General features: G+C 45.5%; 1 protein-coding gene across 1 annotated transcript in view; it reads right to left on the reverse strand.

The window, feature by feature from the left end:
• The window catches only part of RXRG (retinoid X receptor gamma), a 44,136-nt gene extending 38,968 nt beyond the window's left edge, over positions 1 to 5,168 (reverse strand). The window contains exon 1 of the mRNA XM_060009114.1: positions 5,120 to 5,168. Coding sequence (XP_059865097.1) covers positions 5,120 to 5,168 — 49 coding nt within the window. The remainder of the gene's footprint in view (positions 1 to 5,119) is intronic.
• Between the last annotated feature and the right edge of the window lie 6,412 nt (positions 5,169 to 11,580).

Consider the following 11,580-nt stretch of genomic DNA (forward strand, 5'->3'; position numbering starts at 1 on the left):
TTGCCAACCTCCACCCTAAAATACAAAATCAAGTTCCATGTATTAAAATCAAGTGAGGTTCACCTGGAAATTGCACAGGCTCCGGACGCGCAGGCTCAGCGGCCATGGCTCACGGGCCAGCCGCTCCGTGGCATGTGGGATCTTCCCGGACCGGGGCACGAACCCGTGTCCCCTGCATCGGCAGGCGGACTCTCAACCACTGCGCCACCAGGGAAGCCCTGGAAATTTTTTTGACCTTTGTCTTATTAGCACCTTTGATGGCTCAGCCCCCTGCCCCCACCCCTGTCATTTTATTCATTTGCTGCAAGTATGCATATTCAAGAAAAAGCATTATGATCCCTAAATAAGTTGTGAAGAGCACAGAGTAAGAACTGAATATGTTAATTGTTGTTCTTATACATAATTCACCCATTTGGGGTGGATCTGGGACTCCACACACCCGCCCCCCTCCACCTCCTCTCCACCCTTGCCAGCCCCTCTGCCTTCCCCAGCAAGCAGCCAGCGATATGCACAGTGTAGGGTTAAGCGCAACACTCCTGACATCTGCCCGGATTTGGGTCCTGGGTCCACTCCTTACCAGCTGGGTGATCTTGGGCAGGTTACCCAACTTCCTTGTGGCTCGATGTTTCTGTCAGTAAAAATGGGGACAGGGATAACAATGGTACCTTACCTCCTAGGGTCCTTGAGAATATTAAATGAGACGGTGCATGTAATGCCTTTGGAAGAGGGCTTGGCACATGGAAGGTGTCTAATAAACGTCAGCTATTATTTTCACTGAACCAAGACCTGGGTCAATCTCATGAAAGCCACCCAAACCCAGGCATTCTAGAACATTCACTTCTTAGATTCCCTGGGCCTCTGTGTTTTCTACTTTCAAATAAGAGGAGAAAATAGCAGCTTCCTCTGGGAGCCCTGGCATCCCAGCCACCCAACTCTGGTGGTTAAATTCTCTGCAGATACAGAAGCTACATAATGAAGGGAAGGAAGAGGTGGAGAAGTTTGATTACCCTTTGCATAATTTCTTCCCCCAGTTGCTATTCAGCTCTCTATCTCTTGGTAAGATTGTAAATGTTTCAGAAGATAGTTTATACTGAATATGTTCCTTCCTAAATCTCGTAAACAGTTATTCCTTCCTACATAAACCCTAACCACTTACATCCATCGTAGGTCCCTATTAGCCACCCACACATTTGTTGGAGGGGAAAAATATGTTCTGGCGCGCGCACACACATACACACCCTCCTCCCACATCCTCATATTGCCCTCCACACACACACACACACACACACACACACACACACACACACACATATACACACGCACCTCCAACTCAACCCCTCCTCTATGGCTATTCTTAGGTGAGAAGGGGAGTATTCTACACAGATGGTCAGAGTCTGTAGGGCAGGACTCTTGCAAATCAGTAGGGCCCCAGAAGAAGCCAGCAGTTAATTGTCCAGAGGCCACCATTGCTCTTGAGTGACTGCTAACCTATCCTGCGCTTTATTCCTCAAGGCCAGGCTACTGTGTCTGCAACCATTGGGCAGTACCGTGGCTGGCTTAGGGCTCTTCACCCCCTCAAGGCGGGCACTGCGGCCTTAGCTTCCTGCAGCAAGTCTGTGGCCCACAGAAGCCGTGAGAGGCAACTCAGCACGTCCTGGACTCTGGAGCCAGACTCCCTGCATTCAAAGCCTTGGCTGTGCCATTTTCCAGCTATGGGACCTTAAAAGAAGTTACTGCACTTTGAAATGCCTCAGTTTCCTCGCTGATAAAAGGAATGTGATACTATTAGTAATAGTACCTACTCACTGTGTTGTCATGAGGATTAAATAAGATAATACTAGTGAAGTGTTTACAATGGTAGCTGTAAGCGCTACTGCGTGCTTGTTAAATGAAACAAGAGAAGTCCCCTCTCCCCTGATCTCCTTCTCACCCTGAGGATTACCGCACAATTGGACGGGGGGGATTACAGGCTTTGTTTTGCCATCTTCTTAGAGGCAGCAACTGTCTCATCCAGGCAAACAAATCTCTTACTGGGCAGCTGGCAAAGCCAGGACTTGGCAGAAAAGGAGAAGAAAGGGGCTCTCACCTCATCACATGGCAGGGCCCAGAGTTGGGAGAGTGGGCACGCTGGTGGGGCTGCTGCAACCCAACTAGTCCCCATTCTGTGGCCACTTTGACCAGTGTCTTGTTCACGGATGGGGGGAAGGCCTGATATCTGGTAAGCACAGCCCAGATGCAAACCTCAGGTGTTGTTTCCCAAGGGTGACATTGCTTCCCTAGAGCTCCTCACAAAACCCAGGAGCCCTCTGTGGTTCCATTTGCTAATATGTAAAAGGGCAGGGGTTATACACTAGATCACTTAATATGTGTGGCACAACTCGCTGCGCTTGGGCAAAGGTGGTGAGAGGCTGCAGGTAATTTCTGCTCTCATCCTCAGGTTTCCCCAGTGCCTATGGGTGGGTCCTCCTCCTTCCTTCCCTCCCTCCCTCACCACTGCAAGTTCTCATGAAGACCTCCATTTTTAAGGGGTCCCTGTCCTTTGCTCAGTGTTTCCGCCTCTTAGCTGGCAAAAGCAAACAAAATGGAAAACCTCAGCAGAACTATACAAAATAATTGTTCTCCTCCCTCAGGAATGGGGAGGAAAAGAAGCATCAGGGGGAGATGTTTCAACAGCCTAGATTATCCTTTCTCCTCCCACCCCTCATGTTATATCAGCCTACTTCTTCCATGGTCCAGCCAATTGTGTTTCCTTTTATCTGAAACCTAATTACACTAAATACCAGAGCTCTCACAATTATGAAAATTTAAACCAGCAACGTATGTGGGTCTTCATGGATTCAATTTTATTTCCCCAGATTCCTAATTCATTATTCTACAGTAATGTTTGATTTTTAGATTAATTTGCATTTTAGTACTTGAACAAAATGGAGGGGATGAAAAGATTAACTTTTACTAAATACCACATATACAGGCAACACTCTATAGCTGCTTTTTCAAGCATTTGCACGTTTAATGCTCACATCCATGATCTGAGGATGGGATGTTAAACTCCGTTTTAGAGACGAGGCTTAGAGAGGTTCGATAACTTGCCTAAGGTCACACAGCTAGTAAGTGAAAACCTAGAAACCAAACTCAGTTCTCTCTCTCTCTCTCTCTCTCTCTTTCTGTGTGTGTGTGTGAGGGGCTTTTCCAGAAGGGCTCTCCCCCTCAACTCCACATAACCTTAAACTATTCCTGCCTTTGTTGAGGCCTCAGTTTACACATCTATAATATAAGAGGGCTAAGATGCTCTTTGAGGTCCCTTAGGAGGCTACCGTCCCAAGATTCCAGCCAGCAGCCCCCAGTGAATTCTGGACTAGATCTTCTTTCTCCAGATTTTCTCTCCCTACGTCTGTCCACCTTCAATCCTTTTATTCACCCCGACTGTCGCAGAGGGTCTCCTTGGCAGTCATGAAGCCATAACCTCACAGACCTCAGGGGTCCCAAGAATTTCATGGATAAGCACGTTCTTCAGACAACTGAACTCAGAGGGAAAAGGAAAAAGTACTTCTCGGCTGTGAATGGGACCAAGATGGGAGCTGAAAAGGCTTTTCACACCCAGGACCCAACTGTAAACTGGAGATCAGATGTCCAGGTCACAGCCTTGGCCACCACTCTCAACGGGTCATGTCACAAGACTGGCCCCAAGAGCTTCAGCATTACAACCTCCAGGATGTGTGTCCATGGCCCCCCACCCGCTGTGTCCAAGTGGCAACCTCCTCCTGCAACAGATAGGGCACATGCCATGCAGTATTACAATCTGTCTGGGTAATAACAAGCTTGCCCGGTCCAAATAGTAGAGACTACATCTCACGCACATCTGTATTACCAGCGCCTAACTCCATGCTTGGCCCACAAAACCACCCAATGTACCCCAAATGAATCAGCAAACCCCCTGGCTTAATGACTCCAGGACAGGGACCCCATCCACTGGCCATGTCCCACCACACCTTATAGAGGGGACTGCCCAGAGGGGTAGGCGAGCTTTGCCCCCAAGCCTTCAGATGAATGGCCTATGACCCACAGGAGGTGGGGAGAGCAGGGACTTTTCAGTTCTCAAGACCTGACAAGAGTTTCTGCTTTGTCTTGCCTGCCAGCATCCGCGGGGCCAAAGCTCTCCCCTTTGGCTCCCAAGAACCCGACCTATACGCCACCAGCTGCCAAGTGAGAGGCCAGTTGGTCAGCTGTTGGTTCCATGTATCCAAAGTTGTGCGACTGTGCTGCTTCTGTCGCCGAATGGAAGGAGCCTTGGGACCGAAGTGCCTGGGTGTGAAGGCAGCCCCTGGGACGTGCCGCCCAGCTGCGCTGCCTGGCTTGGCGACTTGGAGCTCCAGCTCGCCTGTTTTCTGCTATGAGGACCTGGACCACCCAGCCCCTCCACCAACTCCCAGATTCCGACTGATGGCAGCGACCCTGGAAATGGAATCGGGGGCAGCGGCAGGGGAGGGGTCAAGAGGCTATTAGCAAATCAAAAGGGGAGAAAACAGAGGAAGGAGAACGGGGTGGCAAATTAAAGTGCTATGTTTTCTTTTTTTAAAAATGCAATTCTAAGGAAATCTGCTTTTAAATAAAACAATCAGTCCCTTGTTATGAAGTATCCCAGGGACCCTTAATATAGGCAAAACCTTTTTAGTCACATTTTTTTTTCCGCATGGCAAGTTGGATAATAGGTACCTCCTAGTAATTTCCCCTACCTTTTCCACTCTTCACACCCACGCAAACACACTGGGTTATAACAATGCACTTAGTCTACCTTTGTCTCAGACATATTCCCAAGCATGTGGGTTGAGGATCTCCTTAGAATATCCCCATATCCTCCCATCCGTTCACTCATTCTGATGTACAAACAGATCCTCACCTACGGACCATTCTCTCCCCCTCTCTCGCTCCCTCCCTCTCCCGGCCCCTGTCCCTCTCTCATGCACACACACACACTCACACACTCACACGGAAACACACTATATATGCCTATAAACATATATGCTCTCCTACTTCAACCCTAATCCAGTTATCCGGATCTCCCCATCTCCGCTCCGTCTCTCCAGACGGTCCCCACGGTGAAGCCATGTGAAATACCCACCTCCGAAGCCTGTGGGAAACTTCATGAAGTGAGAATAATTTCCGTACATGTTGACTCTTCAGTTCATAATCCTCCCGGGCGCGTCTGCTCAATCGCTCGGCCTCTCCCGGCTCCCGAGCGCAGCCGGGCTCCCTTCAACTTGGGCTAGCAAGAGTGGTCATCGCTTCCTACCAGCCCGGGCAGCTCGGGCTGGGCCAGCCCTCTGGGATTAGTCAGGAATCTGCCTCTCGATCTGAGAGTCCACATCGTGCGTTGAGCCGGCGGTGGCGGCAGCAGCTGGCGCCTGTCAGTAATCACGCATAATGCCGCCGCCGCTGCCGCCACTGCCACACTGCCACCGCCGCGCTGCCGCTGGAGATCCTGTTGCTAGTTTGATTAAGTCGGGGCTGGGCTGCTGCGTGCGACTCTTCCACCTTCCGGCTGGTCCCCAGAGGTCCCCACCGGTGGTGGCACAATCTATTATCTGGGAAGCCAATCGATGTGTGACCGCCCCAGAGTAGGTCAGGACAGAGGAGGGGGAAGTGGCCGGGTGGGGGAGTGTGGGGGGGTGTGACTCTTTAGGTGCCTTTTCTTTACTTGCAGCCCCCAAAATCAATGGGGTTTTATTAAAATGCATTTTCTCACTGCGGCTTCTATCTATCCAATGCACTTGGTATTTGATCTGGGAAAGGCGGTGGGGATAGGGGCCAAGAGAGAACAGAGCCCTTTCATAAACACAAGATTGGCCAAGTGTGAGAGGCCATCCTCAGCTTTGGAAAACTAAACGAGAGTGGCCCTTAGATCTGGGGTGGGCCCCTCCTGTTCTGGTGGCCGGAAGCATTTGTCTGTGCTCTAAAGGTAGAAGCTTGACAAAGGCAGTTAGAAGCCAGAGCTCGCTGACACAGAAAATATACAGGTAGGAAGGACAAATGGGGTGGTCCTTCTCTGATATTTCACTGGACAGATGCTTTTACCTTACATACCACTGTCATCAGGCCACCTGTTCAAAAAGCACCATTGAGTCCTCAGTGGCACAGAGACTCTTGGGTGCAACCAACCCACAGATGAAAAAGCCTAAGCATCCCTTTGATGTTTGGATCTACTATACAGCTTTCCTGACAAGCCACTGCTCCACCTATACTTGAATACCTCCAATAATGGGGAGCTCACTACCATTTCATTCTATTCCATTTCTGGACAGCTCTTACCATGAGAAAGTTTTTTTATTAAGCTGAAATCTGTCTCCTCCCCGCCACTTCTGCCCACAGGTTCTAGGCTACTCCTTGGAGCCACACAGAGAAACCTGTGCAGTCTTTCACAGTAGGATCTTCTGCAAAGTCAGAGATAACTCTCCCAAGCCCATAGTCTACCTTCTCCGGGCATTCTGGCCTCTTTTATTCATTCCACATATCACCAACTGTTCAAGACTATTCACAGCCTATCCTTTTTCTATGAATATACTTCAATTTACAGAGATTCCCTTATGGTAGGGAAGGGGGTAGGCCAGACTTGGATACAATACTCCAGATATGGTCCAAATCTTCTTGTGCTGTATGTACTGGCAGGGCAATGGGAGTGCTATCAGCACGCCCTCCAGGGGTCAGAGTCATGGACTAAGCTCTGAGAGGCTGAAACAAAGATGAGAGGTTTTCTCCTGATGCAGCATGGCTGATAGTCAGAGAGGCAGTCAAATCAGGTCCCCATGGGGAAAAATACCCCAAGATTCACATGCTAGGAGAACCCAGAACAAAAACTGAGAATAAAGGGCAAGAGGCAGGAACAAAATCAGGATGACAATGGGGGAAGAGGCCAAGATGGACGCCAGAGCAAAAGCAGGTCAGGAAGGAGGAAGAAAGATCAGGCCGTCACTGTGAAAAGTCTCAGTGACTGGAGCTCGCCTGGCTAGTCACTGGTCTCATAGCATCAGCTGAGAACCAGCATGGACGTGACCAGTGCAAAATACACACAGAATGTCATTTGCTTCCTTGCATTAGCTTCTGGTCAGCCCCCCATGCTTATTCATGTTGGAATTGATAAATCCCACACCCCAAGTTGTATTCTTTTTTATGCATATTCTCCAACCCATTCTTGGGCAATTGGTTTGGGAGTCAACACGCAATATCTTCCTATATTCCTCTGAAATGAAAACATTTAGATTCATTCATCAGCCCGTATTTTTTGAGATTCTGCTTCTTTTGTCCAGTGTATTTTTTATTCCTCTCCCCATATCACGACTTCTGAAGATCTGATGAACTGCTTTCCATATTTTATCCAACTTGTGGGTAAAAATGTTGAAAACGACATAGCAAGGACATCTTATAGCATACCACCAGAAAGTCCATTCATTAGTACCAGTGACACTTTGTTCTCCCACTTTCTAGTTTTATGTCCTGGAGAGGGTGTACCTAAAGAGAAAGCCCCAACTCAGAAGCCAGCCTTGCTGGCAAATCCCAGGTCCATTGCTTATAACCTCGTGATATTGGCAAGTTACTGAATCTCCCTGAGCCTCTGTTACCACATAGGTTTGTTGTGAGGATTAAAGAAGCCAGTACATATTAATCACTTAGAATGTGCCAGATACATAGTAAGTGTTCAGTATGTGTAAGCTTTTGATGATGTTGATGATGATATAACTTAAAGCAAGTCGATTTACCCCGTGTTTCCTTTTTCTCATTTTTAAAAGGATGGAGTAGTTTAGATGAGTTCTAAAATCCCCTTCACCTTTAAAATTCACTGCAAATTACAACATATACACACTACTATACATAAAATAGATAACCAAAAAGGACCTACTGTATAGCACATGGAACTATACTCAATATCTTATAATAACCTATAATAGAAAAGAATCTAAAAAAGAATAAATGTATATATGTATATTTATATGTATACATATATACACATATATATATAACTGACTTACTTTACTGTACACTTGAACCTAACACAAAATTGTAGATCAACTATACTTCAATAAAAGAATAATAAATCAAAAAAATTAAAAGAAATAAAGTGGAAAAAAATTCAATGCAAATTAATCCACCACCCATCCTGTAATTGCCCATTTTCTCCAGAGTGGTATCTGAAACAAGTGTCTTATTGAAGTACAAACTAAATTTTCTATGGTACTCCTGTCAGAAGAGAAAATGAGATGCTCAAACATAATTGGCTTTCCGGTGAACCAGTGCTGGCAAGGGTTCTTCCAAGCACTCAAAAACCATCCTTTAGAAAGCTCTCTATAGAGCCTTGTCCAAGGTCCATGTCAAGATGACCTGTTGGTGGTTTGTGGTGAACTCTGCTTTCTTCTCCTTGTGCTAAATTAGGTGTACTGTCTACTTATTTTCCTCACAGAATAAAGACTAAATTCCTTAGCCTGGCGTGGAAAGGCTTCACCATCGCATCTCATCCTATCTTTTGAGCCCTACAGAGGAAAGTGCTCTGGGAGAATAATGTGAGGCATCCCCCCTGCTGTTCAGCTGTGTGCCCTTGGGCAAGCTCATTTACTCTCTGGGGCAAACACCCATACCCCCGACCTCACTGAGGTTTCTGCATTTGGTTTTTGTTTGGTGGATCAAATGTGATGAGAATTGTGCATACATTTTGGGTTGGTTTGGGGTTAGGTCTGTTTGTTTGTTTCATATTATAAAGGTCTATACAAGCAAGGAAGTAATATTTTCTTGCTTTTCTTTCTTCCCTTTCTCCAATGGTCCCTTCTGCTCTTGCTAATTTGCTCATTCACTGTGGGAGCACAATATGTTCATTCTAACTTCTGGTTCGTCGTTCATGCCCGTTTACCTTCTCCCAACTGTTTCCCCACATAAAATTTTCTCACATAAACATTAGAACACACAATAGATGCTCAATAAATAGTTTTGCATTAAAAAATGCTTGATATGATTAGACCCAAAATATCCCAGCCTGCTGTCCTTGTGGGATACCTTCCATATGGTTTAACATTCCATAACAAGCCATAAAATACTAAGCCTAAAGTACAAAAAATACAAATGTGGTTTTTCTTTCTAATCCACATTTTTTGCTTGGCACCACTGTGCCTTGTTTAAGACCATTGTTGATATAACAACTTTATCCTAACTTAAGCCCTTCCCAGACAACCCTGTGTCTCAGTCCCTGCAGTGTCTCCAGCTGGTCCTCAATTTTCATTAGGATGTAAAATTAAAAACCAAATACTCAGTATCCATAGTGGGAATTGGCTAATTCATTCATAGAATCCTGAGCTTACTTCTTGTCAAGGCTAATTATTTATTCCCCTTAAATGATACATTCTGCTTTTATGAAAGCCATTAGTGCCTTTGAGTAAGTGTAAAGGGCATGTGTTTTCACTAGCATGTTCAACACAGACTCGACATAATATCTCATAGTCACTCTGGTAATGATGTGATATAGCTTTACCACTGGTCTTAACTTTTTTTTTTTTTTACTTTTGACCAATGGTGATAGAAAATAATTTTTGCAGCAAACATGAATGAAAAACTGAAGTCACTTATTTGCGAATTGCCAATAGACATTAGATATACAATTTAGACGCAAATATCTCCACACTGATGCTGTGGATTAATATTTTTATATTTGTGTAGTACTTTACCTACATGACGGTATATTAAGTTCAAGTGCTTTTACCAAAATATTGAAGATAAATAGGGCAGGCTGTATTATCACAATTTTATAAATGAGGAATTTGAGACCAAGGCTGTGACCGCAGAGAAGGAAAAATAGCTACTCTAACAAATTGCATGTTGGATGTGGTCTCACAGTTAGGTAGTGGCAGAAATGAGCGTAAAAACCAGGCCCCCAACTCTAAGTCCTAGCCAATGTATCTTGCACCAGACCATGATCCTTCTCCTATTAATGACATGTTTTTGTTTTGTGTGTGTGTGTATGTAAGGGGGGTTTCTATTTATATTGTTTTCTCTCTTTGCTGTCACTCATTCATTCACTTATCATTTAGCCAACACTTCTCGAGATCTTTTTGCCTGTCAGTTACTGGGGATACTCTAAGGGACAAGATAGATAAAGTCCCTGACCTCATGGAGCTTATGCAGTCGGATGGAAGAGATGGATATCAAACAAATGGTCACAGACATAAATATATCATTATAACCCAAGTTAAGTACAAGGAAGGAAAATAATTAGATGAGATGAGAGACTATAGCAGGGGAATCTGATTTCAATTGAAAGGCCAGGGCAGACTTCTCTGAGAAAATGACAGTTACACTCAGATCTGAAGGATGAGTAGGATTCAGCCGAGGGGAGAAAAGAGAAGTTGGGGGGAAGGTGTACCAGACAGAGGGAACAGAGGCTCTAAGAACCCTGAGGAGGAAGTGAGCTTAGTGCATTCAGGAAGTTGAGGAATAAAAATGTTCAGGTCTCCCCTTTAGAAGAGTTCCATCGTTCCACTGTCTCACCCACAATTCAATGTCAACTGTGTACTGCTGACAACCTTCCTGGCTTTGTCTCTCCTTCACATGCTGGTCAAATTCAGATGACTTGCCATTTTCGCATGGTGCCACCCCAGCAATCCATCTTCGCTCTGCTCCTCTGCTCAGAATAGCCTTCCCCTCTTTCTGCTCTCTGTCCAAATAACACCCATTCCCCAAGGCCATTCTCATGAGGCCTTTTATGTGGCTCTCTGTCTGAACCACTCTCTCTCCTAGACTCCCGTGGTCTATGGTTGGGACCACTCTTGTGTCACTCGACATTATTATTAACTCCTTGTGTTATTATAATCATGAGTGCAACTGAAAACCTGTCTTACTAGACAGCAGAGCTTAAATAACTGTCAACTTGGTCTGAGTCATTTTTGTAGCCCCAGCTGTCTTTACAACAGAGTCTAACACATAATAGAAATCTGGTAAATGCATGATTAGCAAATGACTAAGTTCATTGACTAGGCTGAGATCTCCTGATGTCAACTCCAGGGCACTGGACGAGAGGAGATGAGTGTTCCTAAGTCCCAACAGTCTTTACAGCCCAAATGTCATTTTAATGAGCTCTTTTTTTCTGGAATCACAGACTCACATGTGGACAGGCTCCATACTGGCATTAGAACAGTACATCAGTCTTGGTGACTGAGATCCTCTGAAGACAGAAATGAAGTACCTAATTCAGAAAGAGTGCCGATTAGCTTTAAATTAGAACTGTCTCAGTTATCATAAAAAATTGGGACATTTCCATGATGTGTCCAAAAGCATGCGCTATATCTACAAGGTGTCATCGTGGCTTTGCAACCAGTCACATTTGTATTGTAGCTAACTGCTCCAGTCACTGGCAAAACCAGCTGACTGAGTTAAGTGTGCCTTAAGGAAGCGATTTCCAAACTTGTCTGTGCATTAGAATCAGCCAGGAAGCTTAAAAAATTACAGATACTTTTGTCTACCTCCAGGATTATTCACTTGGTCTGGGGCTGTGGTCTGTGTTTTGGAACCTTTCAAAGAATCCCAGGAGATTCTAACACGCGGATGAGT

This window comes from Delphinus delphis, chromosome 1, assembly GCF_949987515.2.
Source record: "Delphinus delphis chromosome 1, mDelDel1.2, whole genome shotgun sequence".
Classification (NCBI taxonomy): Eukaryota; Metazoa; Chordata; class Mammalia; order Artiodactyla; family Delphinidae; genus Delphinus; species Delphinus delphis.